This window comes from Punica granatum, chromosome 4, assembly GCF_007655135.1.
Source record: "Punica granatum isolate Tunisia-2019 chromosome 4, ASM765513v2, whole genome shotgun sequence".
Taxonomy (NCBI): Eukaryota; Viridiplantae; Streptophyta; class Magnoliopsida; order Myrtales; family Lythraceae; genus Punica; species Punica granatum.
The window spans coordinates 10,922,425-10,946,246 of NC_045130.1; the positions used below are offsets into that span (position 1 = coordinate 10,922,425).

General features: G+C 38.5%; 3 protein-coding genes and 1 pseudogene across 16 annotated transcripts; 2 read left to right on the forward strand and 2 right to left on the reverse strand.

The window, feature by feature from the left end:
• The first annotated feature begins 4,151 nt into the window (after positions 1 to 4,151).
• Positions 4,152 to 10,919, forward strand: LOC116204474 (COP9 signalosome complex subunit 7). Of its 13 annotated transcripts, none has more exons than XM_031536571.1 (9): positions 4,152 to 4,502; positions 5,572 to 5,647; positions 6,730 to 6,818; positions 7,786 to 7,875; positions 8,202 to 8,246; positions 8,367 to 8,437; positions 8,879 to 9,017; positions 9,527 to 9,686; positions 10,546 to 10,919. In XM_031536571.1, exons 1-8 carry the CDS (start codon positions 4,344 to 4,346, stop codon positions 9,665 to 9,667), a joined length of 810 nt encoding a protein of 269 aa, XP_031392431.1. In that variant the 5' UTR covers positions 4,152 to 4,343; the 3' UTR covers positions 9,668 to 9,686; positions 10,546 to 10,919. The 13 variants fall into 13 exon arrangements, 12 of the variants coding, with proteins under 12 accessions (XP_031392431.1, XP_031392428.1, XP_031392429.1 ...); XM_031536568.1 differs by having other exon boundaries at positions 9,527 to 9,651; positions 10,500 to 10,919; XM_031536569.1 differs by lacking the exon at positions 10,546 to 10,919 and adding an exon at positions 10,127 to 10,306 and having other exon boundaries at positions 9,527 to 9,651.
• A 2,177-nt stretch (positions 10,920 to 13,096) lies between these two features.
• LOC116204475 lies at positions 13,097 to 16,287 on the forward strand. Its single transcript, XM_031536581.1, has 9 exons — positions 13,097 to 13,266; positions 13,362 to 13,445; positions 14,118 to 14,207; positions 14,346 to 14,512; positions 15,112 to 15,181; positions 15,327 to 15,406; positions 15,501 to 15,563; positions 15,760 to 15,836; positions 15,934 to 16,287. Exons 1-9 carry the CDS (start codon positions 13,189 to 13,191, stop codon positions 16,032 to 16,034), a joined length of 810 nt encoding a protein of 269 aa, XP_031392441.1. The 5' UTR covers positions 13,097 to 13,188; the 3' UTR covers positions 16,035 to 16,287.
• A 1,346-nt stretch (positions 16,288 to 17,633) lies between these two features.
• On the reverse strand, positions 17,634 to 18,294 carry LOC116205528 (annotated as a pseudogene).
• A 1,826-nt stretch (positions 18,295 to 20,120) lies between these two features.
• LOC116206020 (thioredoxin-like protein Clot) lies at positions 20,121 to 21,971 on the reverse strand. 2 transcript variants are annotated; one of them, XM_031538741.1, is made up of 3 exons: positions 21,730 to 21,953; positions 20,651 to 20,734; positions 20,121 to 20,553 (listed from the first exon to the last, which is right to left on the reverse strand). In XM_031538741.1, exons 1-3 carry the CDS (start codon positions 21,872 to 21,874, stop codon positions 20,300 to 20,302), a joined length of 483 nt encoding a protein of 160 aa, XP_031394601.1. In that variant the 5' UTR covers positions 21,875 to 21,953; the 3' UTR covers positions 20,121 to 20,299. The 2 variants fall into 2 exon arrangements, with proteins under 2 accessions (XP_031394601.1, XP_031394602.1); XM_031538742.1 differs by lacking the exon at positions 20,651 to 20,734 and having other exon boundaries at positions 21,730 to 21,971.
• Positions 21,972 to 23,822: the final 1,851 nt, after the last annotated feature.

The following is a 23,822-nucleotide window of genomic DNA, read 5'->3' on the forward strand; positions in this document are numbered from 1 at the left end:
TGAAGACATTTCCTTCCTTTTGCTTGCAATAATGAGCAGCAAAACAAGCTCGAGGAATTTAAGCCATATTTGACGGGTATAAATTGAATGGAGTTAACCATGCAAAATGGTGGTTGATTGCATTTCCATTCTGTTCAATTTATGTCTACCACCAAATATGTCAATAGTCCAACATGAGGAGGAAGAGGCTTCCCCAGTCAATGCTCAACCTACCCAGTTATCAAAAATAAGTTTGTTACGATTTAATGAGCTTTTAAAAGATAATAATTTTTTTGTTAAATAACAAGTTTCTCATTGACAAACATCCGACACATAGTGACATGATTCTCTCCAATTGGTCTCTGCAATTTGCTCCTTTTAAGGAGCCTCCTTATGGAAGTTTATCTGGTCATAAAATCACTGACTTTTGGTTTGAGATGGATTATGCTAGTTATTTCTAACAAGAACTTATCTCCTTTGCTTCCTTTTTGATCTTCAATAAGAAGTTCCGCATTCCATATGAAAGAACATTATGGCTTTCAGTAACCAAAACAATCCGAAAACGATGATTAAATGAAAAGAAAATAAATTGGATACCGTATATGGTAGTAACAGTATGGATTTCAATGTGTATGTTCACCATTCCTGTATTAAAGCTAACACGATCTGTAACATACTTCCCATTTTTTGCTTGAGGCTCTAGATACAAATTGGAGCATCTAATGGTTTGGCGCATGAAACTCTAGAGAATATCGTTTCAACGATAGAACGACATGTACCTATCCTGTACAAGGGTCTATCAGGAAAATTTGCAGTCTTCGAACTACTCTAGAAAGGCCACAACTTCTTACTGAAGAAAGTGGTCTTCAAGTAATTGCCTCGACCTATCAGGGGTAAATTTGGCCCCCTGTTTTGCTGTCTCAGAGAGATACTGTCACCATATCCAAAGTATTGTGATGAAGCACGGAGGATGTTCTAACATGAGGAGGTCGAAAGGAAGGTGGGAGAACCCAAGTCTTATTGATGAGCTTTCGGTGCTGTCTATCATAAAAATTACATTAGAAATTATATATAGGAAGCTTCTGAATCCGATCTTCATTCGGTTTTTGCTGAACTAGATTCAAACTGATGGTTCGTGGTTGCTTTTGGTGTTGAGAAGGCTACCAGCTTCCCGTACTTGCAACCTTTCTTGAGAGGCTTCTCTTTGGTAACAGTCCCCAGAGCCTTCTCCCCTTCGACTTCCATTTTGCATTATTGCGATGACATTTCCCGAAGACCTTTCCATAAGTTCTATGGGGATAATCTATGCATACCTCTAAGGAATCCCCGTTCTCTAGATATACCAGCAAAGCGCTAGGTAATTGGGATTCATACTCAACTTCAACACAGATTCTAGGAAATTTCATTTAGTCCCAACTCAGTGGCTCGATCCATGTATAGAGGAGTGCCAGTGGCACTAGCTATATAACTAAGAGCAGGCTTTGACATGATCTGGATTGGGATTCTGGATAGTTTGATCCAGATTGGCACCTTGGTCTCATCAACCTCCAAAGGTTGTATATTAGGTTGCCATGCACGCAGGATCAGTGGACAATGATTGACGTACAAGGGGCCTCTAGCAAGAACCCAATCCTGACGAGCCTTGCTATGGAACTTGAGCAAAAACATACGGTTTTCAAGCTCGATAACATTGATTCTATGTCGACAGCCCCATAGCATGTTAGCTGTGGCCTCAATGCAGCTAATATGCACCTCTTTTCCCACAATCTGGCCGACCAGAGCATTGCTCATTCTGTCAGATGCTTTCTTTGACAACCGATCCCGGCAGCCAAACCCAGTTCCTCCCATTAACCATTGGATGCTCATAAAAGTCCAACTTCGAGTAGGAAGAAGAAGAGGCTGCAAGAGCCTGCTTCCATGATGATCGAGCAACATCGTGAACAGAAGCTTTTCTAGAACCACGATCAAGGCGACTTAAATTTGAAGCTTGATCAGGACTGCAGTCCGGAGTTTGAGCAAAATGCAGTCATAAAGGCAATCTGAGTCATGGCCGAAGACGAAAACATTAACCAAAGCCTGGTTGACATCACTGCTCTTCTCATTCATTTTGAATGGATTCTCTCTGAAAGATACTGTACAGAAAGATGAGAGAGAGTCACCTAATTGATTCACCAAATGAAAGTAAAGAATGACAGACAATTTTCTTTGCACAATTATCTTGATCTTATACCCTTGTTTATGGTGTGCCCCTAGTATCTAGAAGCCTAGGCTCTAAGTAATTCAATTCGAGTCGGGTCAGCCCATTAACGGATAAACTTCTCACAATTATGAATTTTTTTTTCATTTACAAAACTCAAACCGTTGTTCATTTAAGATGAACAAACGTCAAATCGCTTGAATCAATTCATATTGGTTGATTTTCTACCTTTCTAATCCCAAAAAGATATAAAGAAATGATGAAATTGATGAGTAAATATCATGAATTGAATTGGCCAAGTAATTAATTAGGAGATGGGTAGCACAGTCCATATTAACACGTCATGGATCCATCATCCATTGACATCAGCTCCCTAGTTATAGATAGTAATTCAACCTTAACTAGGAAAATAAAGGAACAAAACAAACTTGGAAAATCATCAAATGCTCATTAACATGTCCAAGACCAAGCTTACAGTTAAGCAAGACGAAAAGAACATGAACTTTCCGTGGACATAATATCACGTGGAAAATCGAGGCACATAGATCATAACATGTGCATTGGAGTAAGAGAAAATAGTAACCTTTACCTTGATCAATCGAAAAGGATGGTGGGAGCTGATCGAAGAGATTATATGACAAAGGGCTTGCGATGACAATATGCTCTCTCTGATGGCTAGAGACATGCACTTGTTTGATGATGTCGAAGAGAGGGAGCTCGTGACTGTATATACAGGATGATGATGAAGATAATCAACTATGACTTTCGCAGCTCCTACAGTGGCATGTTGAAGTCACCTGCCATGTATAGAATTTTGACAGCCTCGGCCTCCTCCTTACTTGGATTGATTACAACGGTAACGGCAACGGGTCATTGGACTAAAATGGCAATTGCAGTTTTTAAAATTATGAAACTCGATAAGATCGAAACCGTATGATACACGGCTAGTAATATATTTGTTAGATTTGGAACGGGGATTGCTATAATGGTAGCCAAATTGTATTATGCTAGTGCTTAATTAATGTTGATTCTAGGAATACATTAATGCTTGCAGCTCATCAATGGCTATTAATCATTACTTGACTTATTTAAATTTAAGGCAATTTTGGGGGAAAAAAAAAAGCACGACTTTGCCTAGAGATTTGTTCCTAGTCAAATTTAAAAGGTTTTGTAAAATAAAGTATGAATTTTGAAATTTGAAATTTGCTCAAATCAAGCCAAAAACTAACGTCATTAATTTTTCCGTTAATCTACGACATGTGCCACTATTTTATTGAGAAATAGGACGAATTGTTTTTAGATCTCTTTTATTAATTAAAAAAAAAATTAACCTTGAGAATCAAAGGAAGAGACATGAAAATCGAAGCCGTGCCCCAGCCATTGGGTTGGTGGCAGCAACACCATCCAATGCCAGTGTCCAACAATTCCACCACCTCTATTCTTTTCCCTTTCATAATTTATTTATAATTTAGAAATAAAGATATGACACATGACAGATTGTACTTGGAGGACACAACCATTGGACGGCGTTGCAACCCCGTCAATCGATTGGACGGGGCAATCTCACTCGGGTACCTCAAACTTTCTTCTTCTTCTTCTCTCTCTCTCTCTCTCTTTTTCCTCCGGTAACTTTTTACTTTCTATAAACATTTTATTCGTTTAATAATTTTAAATTAATGGAAGAATAAAAGATCCTAATTTCCAACCGGGCATTCCGACTCGTATTCGAAACTTTATTTAAGAAAAATAAGCACGAACCACTCTCAATAACTCACGCTGGTACCCTAATGATCTTTTTTTGTATAAATATCGTCACGTTAGAAATGGGATCGCACCATCCGTCGTACCAAATATTCTAAGTTTTGGGCTGGGCTGGGTCCAAATGGTAATTCGGCCCGTGAAAGTTTCGAATCCGGGTCGGCCCGAATGGCACCTCCCAGTTCCCCCGCAGAGAAGGGAAAAGGAAGGGGCGCAGAAGCTCTCTCCTCTCGTCACTGGAGAGGTGTCCTCTCGGCCTCTTCAGCTAACACTCTCTCTCTCTCTATCTCTTTCTCTCTCCTCTCCTCTCTCTCTCTCTCTACTGTCCTGTGAGCCCCTTCCTTCTGCCATAACCTAAACAGCTTTGCTTTCACAAAGGAACTGTAGAATTGGGGTTGGAAGAGGAGAGATGGACATTGAGCAGAAGCAGGCGGAGGTGATCGATCACTTTGTCAAGCAAGCGTCGGTGCTCAAGGGCCCCGCCCTCGTCCCCCTCATAGTCGAGGCCACTTCGAACCCCTCCCTCTTCGCATTCTCCGAGATTCTCTCCGTCCCTAACGTTCTAGAGGTTCATGCTATGCCTTTCTCTCCCCTCTCTGTTGCTCGTCTGCTTCCATGCTTGCTGCTGCTTTTGTCTTTGTTCTTGGCGGATGATGTTGTCGATTCCCGATCGTTCCTCTGTTTGGTGAGCTGAAAGTGGTTTCTAGGGATTGGTGAGCTTAAACCGACTGAAAATCTTATCAGAACTTCTATTTGCCTTCATGTCATGTAATGCGCTATCTAGGTATTGACATTCTGTCAGTGGCTTGTTTGAGTTGATTAGTTGTATAATAACTAGACACGCTCTTACTTAGCTCGAGGCTAACGTGACAACTCTGCAAGGGCATGCTTCTCTGTCCCGAAGAATTTGGTATATAATGAACTGAGTCGTTGTCCCTCATAAAGAAGGGATCATCTTGCTGTTGTTGACAATGTCCTTTATATGCTTGAGGTTGCCTGCCCTCATTTACGTTTAACTATACAAGAGCAGGTTGGGATTTGCAAAATCGCCCGCAATTAAAATCTAGTAGTCTGTATCTTTTGTCTTAGTGATGGGTGCAAGTTCTGCAAAGGGTTCATTCTAGCTCGAGCTTTTCCTACCAGTAAAATGTTCTTGATGTCCTTGATAAATTTTAAAGCTAAGTAAGAATTCATCTACCGTCAGCTATGAGGAGTGCTCTATAGTATGGTGCGCATATTGTTTCTCAGTTCGTTGAAAACACTGGGATACATAAATCACCTTTTTCCATGGTTGCAGTTCAAGTGTCCTCTGATTCTGCTTGCCAAGAGTTGTAATCTGCTGTCTGTTGTGTGGCTTCCAACGTTCAATTTGTTTTCCTGTCGCTTTGATAAATTTAGAGGGTCTAAAATATTTCACCCTGCATGTTTTCCTGTATTGCTTGGTCTCTCAAATTGGTTAACTGCGAACCTTTTTGAACTCACCTGGTAGATTTATTGGCAGTCTTTCATTCATATTAGTGTGGAATTGTGTCTAATGTATAATGTTGCATTAATACCTTGAGGACTGCCTCATGATTTTACAATATGGTGTAGAATTTGCATGGATACCTACTATATTGACTAGGGAAACTTTGCAGCTTGAAGGAACTGAAAATTCTGTCTACGTTGGCCTGCTCCGTTTGTTTGCCCATGGCACTTGGAGTGACTACAAGAGTAAGCTTTTCAATGTATTATATATGTTTCAGTTGTCCTTCGGATGCTGGTTTTACTTTGTTGGTTGACCATAGAAGATTCACGCGCTGAATTGCTCACCGATTAGCATGTATATGTTTTACTATGCACTAAATTTAGATTATGATATTATTTTACTGCATGTGATTGTTCTTGGTGCTTGTAGTTCCAAAAATAACTTGAGAAGTTCTACGTTAATTTAATTCGAAGTTTCTATGCTGATTTGGATTCTTATCACTTTTCTTTAAAGCTGTTGCTATTTTTCATTATGTAGAGATTGAGTGGGTAACTTAATAGAATTCGTTAGGGGTAATGGATGGAAGCTCTAGAACTATGTCCTATTATCCTAGTTTTCATTATTGCTTAAACAACTTCATTCGTGACACTTAGTTCTGTTCCGCTCTCAACAAGTTTAAAATTCTAGTGAATTGTGTTTGTGCATCTTCTACATTTGAATTAGTTTAAACCACCAACTGAAATTCCAGTCTTCACGAACTCAGTCTTTGTCTTCAATGTTGATCCGGAAGCTGCTTGTGAAAATGAGAATGTATGTGGAAATGGATCATGTTGAATACTTATAATATAAGGAGGATACAATTTCCATTTGGCAGCTTCCTTTCGTCCCTTACCTAATTTTTTACTGTTAGAGTCTGCATAGTCTTACTCATAGCCTCATATACCTTGCCTTTGGCACGTAAAGCTGAAAGTGTGTAATTGCTCGCATGCCTTTGTATTTTTCTGTAGACAGATATATTCATATCTTAGATGCGAAATTCCTGGAGTTCTAAATATGAAATCTTATATAGGCAGTGCCATTAGGAATTGCTCACACATTTATAAGTCTAAAAAGTTTGTAGCCCTGGACGGATGCACCTATATTCTTAACTAGAACAACTGCCCTTTTTCTTTTTTTCCCTTTTTGGATATTATGCACTCTTATAATCACCTGGTATCATATGATATTTGATAACATTACATAAGATGTTTCACCTAATTGCAATTTGCATTACTGTGATGGTGATGCTGTTGGCCAGCTTGGTTAATTGAGCTGTTTTCATTATCAGGTAATGCTGATCGTCTACCACAATTGTCAGCTGATCAAGTTCTCAAGCTCAAGCAACTTACTGTGCTTACTCAGGCTGAGACAGATAAGGTCGGCTTACATTTCAGTTAATTAATTAATGCTTTAAATTCTTGTGGTTGATATTTCCTACGTAGCAACATGCTACTCTTACATTGGATCATGCAGGTTCTTTGATTTGGTATGTTGCTTGTCATGTAGATTTAGAAGTAATTATGATACAATGTCTGTTAAGCTGTGTTCCTTCCCCATAAAATATGAGTTACATCTAGTAATATGTTACTTGTCATGTAAATTTAGAAGTAATTATAATACAATATCTGATAAACTGCTTCTGTGAGGTTTTACTCCCCCCTTGGCCTATATTCTTCATGTCTAGCTGAATCATATAAATCAAAGCACTATGCTTTATTATTCTAAAGGCATTTAAGTTTCTGCAAAGTGTAAATAACTTATTATTTTCTGGCTAGCTTGCCATCTATTGGCTAAGTTGGCTGCCAAATAGGTGTGTATTGTCCCGGTTCCCGTGTTGCATTTTCTTTTGATGTATGGTTTGCAAAAAAGGAAGGGAAAGGGAGGGAAGGAGAGGGGAGGGGTCCCTTTTCCCTTGATTGGATTGGTTAATTTTAAGAAGGGGGAGAGAAATGAAGGGAAGCAAAATCCTTTCTTTTCCCTGAAATGAAGGGAAACAAAATCCTTTATTTTCCCTTGTCTTCTTGAATTTTTAATTCCCCTAAATTGGGAAGATTTGATGGGAAAATGTTCCATTAATATATCAAGAATCTAAAAAGATTAACTTACCCTCATAAAGCAAAGTTATTTAATCCATAATGCAAATGGCAGAATAGTCAATTACTAAAATGATTTTTCATTCTCTTTCCTTTCCCTGTATTGTTGTTTTCTATCAAAACAATGGAAATTGTTTCCATCCAATTTCCTCCCCTTCCCTTTCCTCCCATCCCCTCCCCTTTTTTTCCCCTGCTTAATGAAAACCAAACATAGTGACTAAGCTGTAATTCAAATTAATGTCTGCGTGCAGGTGCTACCTTACAGTCAACTAATGCAGGAGTTGGATGTCACAAATGTACGAGAACTTGAAGATTTCCTCATCAATGAATGCATGTATGCGGTATGCTCTCTTGTTACAGTCTGCCATTTACACTTGTTCAACCATCTTTAATGCTGATGTGGCACTTCTTGCGCCCGATGAATTAGGCTCTTGTTATCCTTTTCTTTTTTGGGTGAATTGACAATTTTAACAAACTCAATATTCTATATGATCTTTGAAACCATTCTGAGATTTAAAATTGATATTTTCTTAAATTACTATATGTTTGCCCTTTTTCTGCGATAAGGTGAGTGCCTTTTGTGATAATAATTATATATCTTAGTTCTAAGCTGTTTAGAGCATCATGCCTTATAAATGTTGTCATAGGTGTCCTTTATTTTCGACAGGGAATTGTCAGGGGAAAGCTAGATCAATTGCAGAGATGCTTTGAGGTTCGAGAATCCTCATCTTAATTTGATGTTAATTTAACTTATACTTTTCCTGGTTCAGTTTCCATATGCCTTAAGCATTGTTGTAAGAGTACTTTCTTTTATTTTGGTCGAAAACTGCAGGTCCAATTTGCTGCTGGGCGAGATCTAAGACCTGGACAACTGGGGAATATGATACAAACTCTATCTGACTGGTAATTAAGCTGGAACATATTCTGGTTCTTTAGTATATACAAGTAGATTAACCAAACAATTGCTTCTTCTAACTGTTGAAAGGCATAGAGCTCAGCTGCCTTCTTTCTCTAAGAAATTCATGATATCGTTAATCTCCTGTCCTATAAGTGCCGTTGCATGTGTAGCATTCATTTATCTTCAGACTCTTTAAGGAGAGAATTTGAATCTTTGATTCACGTTCTGCGATTCTAAATCCTCAATATGTAATGTGGCAACTATGGAACCCCAGACTTCAGTCCATGTACACTTACCAGTGGCATATCTTTTATAATTTCTAGTTCTAGAATTTTTTGTTTTGGACTTGTTATTTGGTGTTTAAAGCTTGAGTTATGGAATATGAAGATTTTGAAGGCCATAAAACTTAACTATCTGTGTAATCCTGGTTGTAATGTGTTACGTAGGCTGTCTACATCTGACAACATGCTTCTCTCTATTCAAGAGAAGATTAAATGGGCTGATGGCATGAGTGAGTCAGACAAGAAACATCGGAAGGATGTTGAAGATCGAATTGAAGAAGTAAAAAAGTCACTTTCCCTCAAGGTCAGCCGAATCCACTACGTCCGCTTCAGTTTTACTTATTAAGCAGATCTTTCAGATTTTATTCTTTTTATCACCTGGATTAATGACTTTACAATTTACACCAACTTGTTCACAGCAATTGTTGAAAACATGCTGCCCAATTTAGACATTTATATTGGAAGCTCTCATGCTTGTAAATTCGTATCTTGTTTCCCATGATTTAATGACAGTCATAAGAGGTGTTTCTTTTATTTGTTTTTCAAGAAGTTAATGGCATGAATTCAATTTTCTTGCATATGGCAGGATGTTATCAAACATATAGGGTAAAAATCTAGCCTGTGGTGGTCTGCATGCATCTAATTCTATGATACGCTAAAAATATGCTGGTAGTAAACTCCGTCAGTAAATATATGGTTGAAGACTGGAGAGAAGATGTTTTCCTTTGATCACGGGGAGCCTTTGCAAGAGTTCTTGCATAGCTAATGTTCTAATAACTTTTGGGGTATTATGGGATATATTGGTCGATGTAGCTTACTTACGTTGTGGCAGAAGTTGCAACCTGTAAGCAGGCCGACGACTTCAGAGGGCATGAGGAGATCTACTCTGAACCTGGTGGAGTGATGGACTATGAAGAAGACAGGACCCGACCCAAGAGGTACTTGTTTGCGTAGTGTCATCACTGTAGTGGCTGTAAGTCATAGCCAGAAAATTGATGTCATCTTACTCTTTTTTTCCTATATTGTTTCATTATGCTTAGCCCAAAATAAAGGGATGAATAGAAAGTAAAAAGATATATCTTTGTGCTTCTAACCTCTAGCTCTAACCCTGTATTTTCTCATTTCATCTTAGATGAAAGCTTTCATGTGCATCATTGTTCTTAAAAATGCATGAAAGTTAGATGGTATTGGGTCACGTAATAAAACAATATCCTAAGATGATATTGAAAAGTATGACTAGCTTGGGAGAGAAACTGTTCAATTGAGCAATTGTTGCTTGAATTTAAAATCAAAAGATGAAATTGAAAAGGGATTTTATGCTACTATCCAAAAGGAATGTATTCAGAAATTGTAGCATGGCTATAGACAGTATATAGAAATTGTAGCATGCCTAAGTTGGACACTGGTTTGCAGTTGGACACTAGATATCTATTAGACCGACAGCTGGAAGTGAGCTCTCCTTCAAAGAAAAGGGATATCGGTGAAGAAAAAGAGTTTCAGTGAGAAATAAGAATGTATAATACTTAACTTGGTTAGTGCCTCTACTAGTTTCTTGTACATTTTTCATCAGTAAAATTAACGAGAAATTCTAGAGATGTTCAGGCTAGGTCCACTTCATGCATTTGGTATATGAGACCCCTAGTACCATTGGTCCCTTTTAGATTTCTTAATTAATCATACGAAAACACCTGCAGCATTATTCTTCCCATCTGTTTCATGTGTGATTATCTAATGTCTAACCTGCTGTCATCTTGCTCACACACACTGTTGTTTTGACTATGTTCAGAGTTTTTTATTTCGCTGCCTGACTGGCATGTTCGATTCGGTCGCAGGAGGAGGCATCCCATGTAGATTTGTAGAGAGCATAAAACTCTAGGTGACGTGATCAAGGTGACCTGCCAAATTTTTGCTTATGGCATTCAAGCAGTAGTAGAGGATTTGGCAACTGGTGATTTATCCTCCAATTGCTTATTTTTTTTGCTTTTAACATATCTTCGACCTACAGTTTTAAAGAACAAAAAAGAAAGGTTATTTTGCTTTGCACTGGACCTGGTCTTAGTTCACTCATTCCTAGAGCATTTTATGTAGTTGCGGCTAGAGATTTGATTTTCTTGTGAAGATTTGAGAACATGTGATTCTTATCTATATTGCCGTGTCTCATCTTTTTGCTTATACTTGCGCTAATAGATTTGCTGTGCTTCATTCATTTTATTGTCTCCCTGTATGGTTGAATTAATTATTAAGCAGAATGAGGTTTCTGGCAATTTAAGAGGGTAAAAGCAGTAAAAAAATTTCTAAAAAAGCATTGGGTAAAATTTATTCAATTCATGAAGTGGGTGAAAAACATTGAAAAGAAAGAATGACGCAAGGCGTTGGAGGGCCTTCTGATGTCGTTTTCGTTGAGAGAGGACAGCAGACGTGATATTATTGTGATTGTTTAGCGCATGCATGTGGTAGTAACGAATAAAGATTATTTCTTTGGGACTTTGGCGATCAAAGTCGATTTCTATATCTGGTTGTGGGCAATGGAAGTGAACAAGCAAGCCTGGTATTTTTGCTCTGGAAGGACTGTGACAAGTTGTTGGTGCGAGTCTTGTCTGTGGTATCCAAGTCCGGCAATCCTTGAATTTCTGTTTTATCAACAACTCGACTGCGACTGCGTGTCTGTTGTTTGGTGTTCCTGCTTGTCCGAACTGGAGACTATGGCAGGCTAATTCAAAGCTAGTCATCAGTGTGCTTGGCTGTCTAGTGTCGGTGTTTTGGGCAGTGTAATTCCGGCATTTTGGATGGACCGTAGCATCATTGTTCTTTGGTTTACTTCGGAAAACATAGACAAAATTTAAAGTTGCCACCGATATTTTGGGGTGCTGTCCTCAACGCTTCTGCCACCGTCTTCGATTTCTCGGTCAGTGGGTGGGAGAAGGCACACACCGATTAAGCTATTTTGCTCATAAGTCGTCACAGATGTGAGGGCTCGATGAAGATTTGTCCTCCATAGATATCACCAATACTCCGCACAGGATTTGTTCTAACAAATCAGGGAGTACATTGTTGCCCATGGTTGGCTTTAGGAGCGTGCGTCCATTCATGAGAATGAGCCAGAGATGGTTTTAATTTTTTTCATTCTTTTTTCTTTGAATTTATATTCTCAAATCTACGCATCGTACGTACTGATTTAAATTTATGTTATTGAAGTGGGTGATAATTAAAATAATCCATTTGTGAATTGAAAAATAGTTCTGTATAAACTGTTTTGCTTTTGTTTTATATTTAGTAATTAAACCTGGTATATTATATATTTTATTCAATTGTTCATGAATAAAAATATAAAAAATAAAGAACTAACATTGTTTGGCTCAAGAAGGTTTTCCGATTTTGAGAGGATTTTTTTATTTTTTTTACTTTTGATTTTATATTTTTATCATTACTTTCGTTATTGTTAGTATATCGTAATGTTTTGCTAATATATTGAAACAACGGATTGTCTCTCACACTCAACTTTTATTATCAACTAATGCAATTTAATGACCATCTGCATTTCTTAGAAGTAAGCTTTTAATATTAAATTTTACAAAATTAATTGTATCAGACAATGTAATCTAAATTAATATACTAACATACAAATATGGAAGTACCGTAAATGTAATATTTATAGATGGTAACACTTGCATGCACGGGCCCAATGCTAGTTGGAGTCTGAAAGTGTTTCACTCGTAGTCCAAATGCCCTTTGTTTGAGAAAATCAAAGTTTTTTTTTTTTTTGGATGAAAGAGAAAACCAAAGTAAATTACATGCCAAAATCCATATATAATGGGCTAACAAGAAATATCTAAAAGTTCACTGTTGAAGATACACACTTTCATTTTGAAAAAACGAAGTGGCAGGATTTATTTATTTATTTATTTATTTTTGTTTGCTTTGAGATAAGATTTGATATCTTGATTTTATCAATTATGGACTTTTTCATTAGTTTTTGTATTTCTTTAATTGTATATAATTAAATAAATATCTTCACTAAATTTGACACGTGCTTATATTTTCGAAATTTATGTTGTGCATATACGGTTGACGTGAAATTTGTTTGTACCCAAAAAAAAATATGCAACTAGTTTTGACGGTGTGATTAATGCTATCCGAGACTTATCTTATTTGTTCCTGAATTTTTATTTTTTTTTTGTCTACGTTGAACCTCAAACAACATTACATGCCTACGTATAAATAGATTCTCGTTCATATTTCTTGCATTTTGGTCAAATCATTTTCCTCTTTTTTCTTTTTCCCTTTTATGTTCGAAACAAAATGTAGGAAAATGCCGGAGAGACACGTGGACCAATGGGGGGAAGAGACTACAGCAGTGGTCAGGTCAAGGTTGGGTGGCGGGTAACGTATGGGAAAGACATACCAGTCTCCTCTCATCTCGACGAAGATCGATCGATCCAAGGGAACGGAACGGAAGGTAAGGGAAGGGAAGTAGAATGGGGGATCTCTACGCCTTGGACTTCGACGGCGTCCTCTGCGACAGCTGCGGCGAGAGCTCCCTCTCCGCCGTCAAGGTCCTCCTCACTCCTCAGAATTTCTATCTGCTTTGTTATTGCGATGCTCACCCTCGACAATTTCCGTCAACTTCTTACCGTAATTGTCGGGGCAGGCGGCCAAGGTCAGATGGCCCAGCTTATTCGATGGCGTCGTCGACTCCGCAACAGAGGACTGGGTCGTCCAACAGATGTACACTGTACTGTACTATCCCCCCCATCTCTCCCTTCTCGCTCACACTCCTACTGAATTTTGATTCTTTCGGGTTGCTGCTATCGATATATGTCGATGGCTTTGATTAATTCGAGCGTAATCAAGAACTGTAGAATCTTGATTTGCTTCCCCTGCATTTGTGTAATCTTCGGTTCGCTTGTCGGTTCCCGGTTTGGTCTGCTCAGTGATGACTCCTTGGAGCCCCTACTGTATGGTCTCGGCACGGGACATTATCCCCAAAGCAAAAGAAAATAACATGAAAAATCTTACCCTTAGTTGTTGTGAATCCCTTTGAGCGGAGCTCGCAGTTCTTACTTCTATGTATGCTGACTATAATGTCGTACTGGACTGTCATAAACATGCGGAGACTGAATCCGTGCAAAGTATAATTCCGAGATTCATTGCGGGATTGTTAAGAGGCCACACCAACAATGTTTATGCATTAAAAAACAACTCGTCTCGAGAAATAGCTAGTGTTTTCCTGATACGGTCGTTTCACCATTATGATTGAGGCGAAGAAACTCGACTGTGATGAGCCAGTCTGCATAAAAAAATGTTCTAAGAGAGCAATGTGTGTCCATATCTGCCTAATGATCATCTGCCCTCCATTCGAAGACTTTAGCATGGAACAATATTCTGATATTCCTGATTGTGGCAGGTTCGACCAGTGGTGGAAACTGGGTATGAAAACCTGTTACTCGTGAGGTTGCTGCTGGAGATGAGAATACCTTCAATCAGAAAGTCATCGGTCAGTATATTCACTCTGTTCACTTTGTATCGTAGGTAAACCACAGGTAAGTTCGAGGTCACGATGTGCTATGCTTTTTTTGGTTTGTGCTTACCAAGAGACTATTGGTACCTGATGAAACCTGTTCTGATGGACAAGGTTGCAGAAGGACTCACAGTGGATGGGATATTGGAGAATTGGGTCAAGATAAAACCTGTTATTTTGGAAGAGTGGGGCGAGAACAGGGAAGCTCTCATCGACCTTTTTGGAAAGGTCAGAGATGACTGGATCGAGAAGGACCTGGCCACTTGGATAGGTGCAAATAGGTACTTATAGTTGAATAAGAGTCCCCTCTCCATAATTTCTTATATGAAAATGTTTTCTGTTCATTAAAAGTTGTATCACTATTCACTTGCATGATCGAAGTCCAAAGAGCGTGCTTTCTTTGAAAAGGAAGGAAAGGCCTTGTTATAAGCACATGATATGACACACAGTCTAGAGGTGGCACTTCCCTGAATCGTGTGCTGACTTTCTTCCCGGTATCCAGGGATTGATCTAAGATAGCAAATTAGCCGGAGACACATTAAGAAAGGAAATATGGATTTTTTTTTTTTTTGGTGGTGGGGGGGGGGGAGTGGAAGAGAGTGAAAATTTATAATATGATAAATTCCAAAATATGACCCACATTTACTTAGACATTTGACCGAAAGCTTTTAGGAAGTTACGTTGTGATGATGACCCTCTGCAGACTGCAGCCCCATGCTGGTTCCATTGCTCTTTGTATCATTTTGTAAATGCTGGAAAGGGAAAACCCCTATTTCTCTCTCTCTCTCTCTCTCCAATTTTCCTTCTTTTCGTTTTAGTCACAGTTGATCAAAAGCCGTCTACCTATCCATAGAATTTATAACGATATGGTTTTTAACAGATTTTATCCGGGAATTCCTGATGCTCTGCAATTTGCCAGCTCAAAGCTCTATATAGTCACCACAAAGCAGGTACCTTCTTTGAGGTCACTGAGATATTTCAAAGTTGAATATGAGGAACGCTTCTCTCATGTTTCCCATATTAGGAAAATCGTGAAGTCTCTTTCTTCAAAGATTGCTTTTCGGTTTCTGACCGCTCCATCTCCGTGAATTACAGAGTCGATTTGCTGATGCATTGCTCCGGGAGCTTGCAGGAGTTACAATACCCCCTGAAAGAATCTTTGGGCTTGGTACAGGGTCAGTAGAAGTTTTGATTAACACCAAAATGTTTGACAATTTATGAGACGTGGCATCACGAATCACCCCGTTTTTAAATTCTGTTATTCTGCAGCCCCAAAGTTGAAGTGCTGAAGCAGCTTCAAAAGAAACCGGAACACCAGGGACTGCGGTTACAGTAAGTTATCAGTCCCGCTTTGAAGCTTAAACTTGACAATTTCCTCCATTGACAACTTTGAAAGCCTGGAAAGTTATTGTTAGATATTAGTCATCTAGCAATACTGAAAAGATGTTTTGCTCCATCTTTGAACTTCCAACTGCTTTATTAACAGTTCTAGAAATGGAACTTATTGAGCTTTTCATTTGTTTGCTAGCTTCGTGGAAGATCGACTTGCAACGCTGAAGAACGTGATCAAAGATCCGGAGTTAGATGGGTGGAATCTATACCTAGGCAATCTTCTACTGTCTCACATCCCATATCTAACATTTTCTGGTTTTATGACGCTGCTTTTGCTATTCTAGTGACTGAATTTGAGTGATTTAAGCAGGTGACTGGGGCTACAACACGAAGAAAGAGAGGGAAGAAGCAGCTTCCATTCCCCGGATTCAGCTCCTCCAGCTACCGCTCTTCAGTAAGAAGCTGAAATAATTGAATGGTTTCAACTGCCCCCTAGATCATTTACTATTAAGCTTTAGTGATCGCGAAAGTAGAGATAATTCATCGATTGAGAGTACTGCTTTCTGCGAGAATCAACTTCTTCTACTTCCATCATCGACATCATGAATAACATTAACTTGTATATTTATCAAAAGACCCTGATTCGGGTCCGGCCTTTCTCAACTTTTTCTCTGTTACGTGTTATGCTTTCTTGTTAGATACTAAGCCTCAGTTGTTTTCTGTATCTTGCTGTGTTTTCTCGCACTGAAAACTCTTTCGTGAAATCTTTTGTGGCTATATTATTTCTTGCACTCAAATACAGACCTGAAAAGATAAAAACATAAATCAGATGGGAATCTTAATGCTTGCTGTTATTGACTAAGACTCGCAATTTAGTTCCTGAAACCTTTCTCTTACTGATCATACGTTGAGGACACTGGTAGTTTCTCAAAGGTATCTCGAATGTAAATATCACATGTTCTGCAAAAAAAAAAAAAAATGATAAAGTTATCCTGGATAATTTCCTTTTATAATGATCGGGTCTCTTCTTGTGATGTGGATGGGAGGTTGATGGACCAGCATCATAAAGAGCTGAATAACTCCGTTAGGGAAATTAGATTTCTTGCAGCTCAAGCAACCACCGGAAAGTAACCACGGAGAATCATATTGTGAATCAACTCATGACCTCTTATTGGCTTTTGCCATCTCGCACTTGATCTTTCCGTCAATTAAGTTCTAAGGTTTCGTTCCCCTGGCTCTTACGACTTCAGCCTGCTCCCCCATTGACAACTATCTTCAAAAATTGTCGAGACCATATCGTCAATCATCTTTTCTCATCCAAGTCAATTTTGCTTTACCTCAAATGGCCAAAAGTTAACCCATTTGGAATATCATGACTAACTAAAGTGATATGGCGCACACACTTTCCTAACCAAAATGTATTTTTCTGCTAAAACTCAATTATGTAAGTACCCCTCATTTTTAATTTCAATATAATATATTATACAATTTTTTTAAAAAAAAGAAAGAATTTAAAGGATAATTCTTCCCTCTCTCTCACCTCTCATGTAACTTCTTACTTTTATCCAACTCTTACTTTTTATTTTCCACCCTTATTTATTTTTCTTTTTTCTGTGTCTCCAAATTGATCCAACCGTGAGTGTGTTGAAAAAAATCATTATATTAGCTGCGGGGAACGCGCGGATCCAGTGGTGAGGGCTCCTCCACTCCAACAAATTTGTTTTATAGAGACGAAAATTTGAGATGGAACTGATCTGTCTCAATTTTAAGAAGAAAATTTCAAAACAAAGATGAAAATTTCTGTTTCTAAATAAATAGACGGAAATTTTTGCATCAAAATCCGTCATTTCTAATTAGATCAAAATAAGGACGGAAAATTTTGTTTCTTTCCAAAATGGAGAAGGCTTCGATGCCCTTCCCAACCTCACTTAGGGGAACGTGGCCAGCGGGTTTGGCCCTACTAATACCTTTTTTTCCCCTTAATTTTTATTTCTGTAAGTTTAAAATAATTTTTGATGTTTGATATGCGTGAAATAAGTTAATAAAATTAATCCCATGAAGGCCTCCGCAAGAATAATCTTTAGGAACTAAGTTTTTTCATTAACCCAGTAATAACTAGAACATAAATGGGAGGAACACCAAATAAATGGTGCCTTTAATCCTGTCCGTGTTCAATTAAGGAAGGCAATTATCAGCTTCCTCGAATGCCCACTGGTTCTGCCTTTTAACCTCAGTCTCTTCGTCTGGAGAGAAGTCATTTTTGATGTTAAATATCCGGCGGATATCTTCGACAGACCTCCCTTTGATCATATTTGCCACAGCCTGGCCTGCCAAACTCAGCAGATCCTTGATGTCCAAATAGTTTGCCGCCTGAAGGATTTCAATGAGGTTCGGCAGGTCGACATTGATGAACTCGGAGTCCCACTTCCTAAGAGTGGGTTGGTGATTGGATTGGAAGAGGTAGCGGCTGCACCGGACTCGACATGCTTTTGGCAATACTCGATCACCCTCCTGAGGACCTTACTAGACACATTCTTAAGAGGAATAACATTGTTGACACAATCATCCTCGATCATATGCTTGACAACTTTCCATTCCATCGCTATCGACACTTCCACCTCAAAAATCTCATCGTCGGAGGTCTTGAGCGTGACCATGTCCGGTGAAGGAGACATCATTGAAGAGACTGCTCATGAATGAAGCTCAGTTTGGCCTTGAAGATCCCGTGTATATATGCAAAGTCAGGCTCACAATATCTATAATATTGACAAAATAGACATCAGCAGTGATAATCTAGATCACTGATAAAAACAAAACGCATTAATTACATGAAAAGAATTCACATGGTCCAGACCTTCCTTCAGATGTAACCAAATTTTCAAATACTTGCTGTCAAAAGGGTATAGATTCTTTTTTGGGTAGAAAAAGATATAATTCCTAACTCTTACTATCTATATGATTTTTCATGTGACTATTTTTTATTAATAAAAGTTCTAAGATAAAATTTATATTAAGAGAGTTTTATCCCCTTTATGGGTCAATCCGGCTCTACCGGATTAGTCGGGACTCATTGAACTTTCGAATATTTGAATATACACTAAAAAGAAAAATAAAATAAAAAGGTTTTAAAAAGTCACTTTTGGTCCTCAAGTTATAATTATTTTTTCACTTTCGTCCTACTAATGTTTCTGAAACTTATCCTCAATGTTACATATGTTTTCCAATTTAGTCTTATTTACTTTTTCCGTCAGATAAGGTAATATTTATTTTGGATCCGTTATCTTATTTTAATGAAAAATTTCTCAAGTATTATTGACAGTCAAGTTAGGGCAGGGTGTGGTCAGTTCTTTGTTTTTTTTTAAACCATTATATAATTTTTGAGTACAACTACTAATATTTAGTCACACGCATACGTATAAAATGTTTTCGTACTTGGAGAACAATGTTTCACACTTGTACGAACTAAAGGCGAGGAGAAAGCCGACTGCGTGTACATTTTAGTCAACTGCATGTACTCGAAGAACACAGTTTCTTGTTTGTACCGAAAAAAAAGTCTTGGACGTGCAATATAGTCAACTATATTGTTTCATGCGGCCGACTATCTCGGCGCTCTTATTTCCTACAAGTACGAAATACTATTCTCCCAGTACGTAAACATTTTGTACGGGCAGCTTCAACCACTAGATCCAAGAATTTGCCTCAACATCGTACGGGAGGAAATAGAGCCTCCAAAAATTTTGAAAACCAAGCTTGAATCTTTGGAGATTGTCTTTCCTCCCCGAACATAGAAAGACTCATAGAACTTTATATCAACGCCAGTTAGTTCAAGGGGCTGTTACAATTAATTAGACTCAATGATGATAAATCGAGTATCTTTCTCTGCCTCAAGAAAGATTAAACGGATTAGCTTTATTATCAATTAAAAGAGAAATATTAGACAAAATTAATTATAAAGATATAATTAGTAAATTTGTAGGTCAAAAAGTTAGAAAAATAGAATTTACATAAAATTTTTTTGTTAATCTTATTGAATAAATGAAAGGTCTTATTTAAAATTCTGCCTTAGATCACAATTTCTCTTGAACTGCCTCTGCAAGATTTCCGAAAATTGATTTTTTTTTTTCATAAGTGAGTGTCATTGGAGAGATGGCTGAGTGTATTGAACAACACATAGGAGTAATTTGAAGATTTTGAATATAACTTTTTTTAAAAATTAGGTAAATTATGGAATGTTGATGAAGTGCACACATTATAGGAGAAATTCCAAATCAATTAATGGATTTTTATTTGAAATTGAAAGCTAGAATTGAGAATTTGACATTCTAATTTCTACTGATGCACCACCTGGGCTAATCCTTGAGAATTCCTTTAATCACTTTCTCCTTAGGCCAACCTTCAATCACTTTTCCGATTAATAGACAAATCCATGCGTCAACACCATAATGATATGGACCAGTTATAATTATTGTGCAGTGATGATGATATGAGGACGACGACAGCGGTGATATGACATGATCATATGACAATGATGATTATGAATGAATATGAACTAGTAACTAGTAATAAGGAGAGGATACAGACTTTTTATTCACGAATCAAAAGCTCTGTCTGTGTTTGATAAGGCTCTAGCTCTTGAGCCTCAAACTAAAGCCCACCGATCAAAGAGCAGCTCTATCGCATATTATTCATGATGTCTGTTGAGCGACTCCCAACATAAATACAGGTGGTTATCTCTCTCACTCCCCGGAAATGAGAGCACTGATTTTGTGCTCAAGGTGGGCTTCATTGTCCTCGAGTCGGCCTTTGATGGCATCATTCTCCCAACGGATCAATGTGGGGACTCCAACGAGCTTGAACCTTGGGTCAGTCCTCCAAGGGTGCTGAGGATTTCTCCACGTAGGCCTGTCTCCAACGTAAGCTCGCAGAAGCACGACATCATCAGAAGAGACTTCAAGCTTCTTGTAGATCACAGGTTCAGCTCTCACGCAGTCTGAACAAAAAGAAAAAAGCAATACAGGCAAACTGTGAGAATTAGCGTCGGACCACCCAGCTTGAGTTTAAATGGCATGTATGGAGAGGCGTAACACATGGAAGTAAACATTGAGATTCCCTTCCCCAGCCCATCCGCATCGCTCTGAGCAGTATGAAGGTGTAAAGACCAACATCAAACTCTGCGATATGAAAGAACACGAAAGAGGAAATAAAGATGACAGACTTCAAGAATCGAAATCAGGCCACTAAGCTACTTCTTAAATAATCACCTCACACTGTGAAATTTCACATAGAACTTGGGGGAATTGATATATTCTCAAAGGCGAAAGTTGTGGTCCCTTAATACACCCACTTGCTTTCGCACTTACACATCTCAGCTTCTAAACTCGTGGGGGTTGGTGATGGCAAGATCACCCGGTCATCCACTTAGTAGTCCTCTTCTCGACAGACTAAAAAGGAGGACCATTGCTGGCACTGGACTTGCTCTACAAGCTGGAGTTGCCAAAGTGGTTGATGGTACGAGTTGGAAGTAGAAGCCTAGTAGATTGGCCGTCATGAATCCTATTCGGAGAGGCACTGTTGTCTATCTTTCTCAATTTTGCTTCACTATAACTATAACTGCTTGGCAAAGCATCAGAACGAGTAGCAAATAAGTGGATTAGTATAAGTTGGTTTCGTTTCATTCCAATACACCTTACACGCTCCTTTACTTCCTGGTTGCCCATCGTAATAGGCCGGCAACTGTTATTGTACCTGTATTCGATGATTCTAATAGAGTGTCACCTGTTCATCAGAAAAATAATAGAAGAATCACATGGGAAGCTTATTCCTCCTAAACTTTCTACACCCCCACAGCCAACCAAAACGCCTACCGCTAGACTCCGATATCGGACTTCAACCTACTTTTATTCATCAAAAAAAAGAAAAAAGATATCTGACTTCAACTAAAAATACCAGCAGACGGGAATCCATGGCCTTAAAACTACCAACTGTCATGTAAAGTTACAGAGGAGAGGATTGCTATCCCATCATATCCTATCCTATCCTATCATCCCTAGCTCATGGCAATCACGTTACGATTGAAATTGACACTGTAGCTTTATGAAGCAGATGCTGAATTCAAAGAGGAGAAAGCAGCTTAATAAAGTAAAAGGGCCAAGGAAATTTAACGAACCAGGACACCAGCTGAGAGAGGTGGAAGGGTCCTTATCGGCCAAGAAGAGGATGAGGTTGGCTCTGTGCTTGGGGGCTTCCGATCTGAACTTGTCGAATGCTGCGTCGAAGCTCGACACCGTCGCATCCACCAATTTCACCGTCATCCCTTCCCCTTCCCTTTATTCCTTCCTCCCTCCCTCCCTCCCTCGGTTCTCGGTTCTGTTCTGAGGGTGACTCTTTTGTGCATATACGAACGAAGATAATGACTCTCGCTCTCGCGTCAACTTTGGTCTGATAAAATGGGGTGGTATTGGGCCAGGTGGAATATTTTGAGGCCCAAATATTCAGCCTGGCCCAGCTGAAATATGGCAAATACGGCAATGTAGTAAAGGTGAAGTTCTCTTTTAAATTGGGAACATTCGCAATCAGGCTCTAGTCATTGGGAAAAGTTCCTCCTTGAGATTTCCTTAGTACTACAGAGTTTTTGTCGCGATCATTGCCACTTCCTTCTCTTGCTAACCCGCCTATTACTTTTGTTTATACTCATTTTCCGCACTTCGTAGTTTACGGGCTGAAAGTACATGGTTGCCCTTGAAAGAGAATCGACCCATTGATTTTCGGGTATGAGCCGTGACTTTTGAGGGGCCCAGCTCCATTAAAGGCCCAATGGCTTTTGGAGGCCCATCGGAGCATCAGAGGTAGCATAAAGGAAAGAAAAAGAGGCCCAGATGGGATTAGCCCGATGATTGATGTGTTTAGTTTTAGAGTTGAGTTGAGTTGAGTTTTGATTTTAATTGGGTTGTAATGATTGTGTTATTAAATTATGAGAAACCGTATGGAAAAGTAATGAATAGTTGAGAGAAAGTAATGATTGTATTGTCGAATTGAAGATAAGTGGAGTTAAATAGAATATAGTTAAAATTAAAATTAAAATTTGTTTGTGAAACCAAACAAACCGAGTGTCCCAGTTGGGCCAGCGCATGATAACTTTGTTTGGATGGTGGGGCAAGGTCGTATTTATTAGAATTCCATATTTGAAAACCTATTCTTTTAGAAGGGGAGGGGTTCTTCCACGAAAGTCCCATTTTCTCATTCCACAAATTCGTATTAAAAATAAAAATAAAAAATAAAAAATTCTCTCTCTTCTATTTTATTTTCTCTTGGGTCTCTCTCTCCCTTTTCCTTGTGCCCTCTCTCTCTCTCTGTCCGTGCAATCATCCTCAATCACGTGCTTGATGGTTTGCTGCGACCTACTGCTTCTTGCTGCACTACTACATGAGGGAGAGGATTTCAAAGTTGAAAGAAAGAATGATAGAGAAATTTGAGGTGAAGTGAGAAGAAAGTGAAGTGGGATTTCAAAGGGAGAAAGGCATAGAGAGCATCGCACCATATTACTTTCAAATTAAAATTCTCAAATTCTAAATTTTGAAATTTACATTTTGGCGCCTAAAGTCCAATTTAAGGCAACCCAAAAAGATGGGTCGGCCTTGAGATGTCTAGACCGACCTAAAATTTTGGGTTGGATAAATCCTTGCCTGAGGTGACCATTTTCTTGGGTCAGAATAGACCACACGAACGGCGACTAACTTATGCCAACCTTAATTATTGGGTTGCGAAAAATTAAACCTAGAACGACCCTTTTTTGTGGGTCGGCATAGCCTAGCCTACGATGACAATTGTTTTTCGACCCATCAGAGAAGGTCGACGAAAGCCCTATCTTGGGCAACCCAATTTTTTGGGTCGTCCCAAACCCATTCCATAAGACTTTTAGCGACTCATTTTGATGGGTCAGTAAAAAGGTCGCCAAAAGTCCCTTGTTGTAGTGTGAATTTCTAGTTTAATTTGTTATAATGCATTGTAATAGGAAAATGAATAGAGGAAGTTCAATGTGTCGAGACTCATGAAAGTAGAGGAACTTATTACCAATGCATAAAAGTTTTTTTAAAAAAAATTAGTATCTTTTGATAAAAGAAACTGATAACTCATATCCATATGTGGAATTATCAGAAAATCTGCGGAAATTAATTGTAAATTGATAATTTTGTGATAATAACAATTCAATTTGTGGTAACATATCCAAATAAGGGATCAATTAACTATCTCCAAAATGTA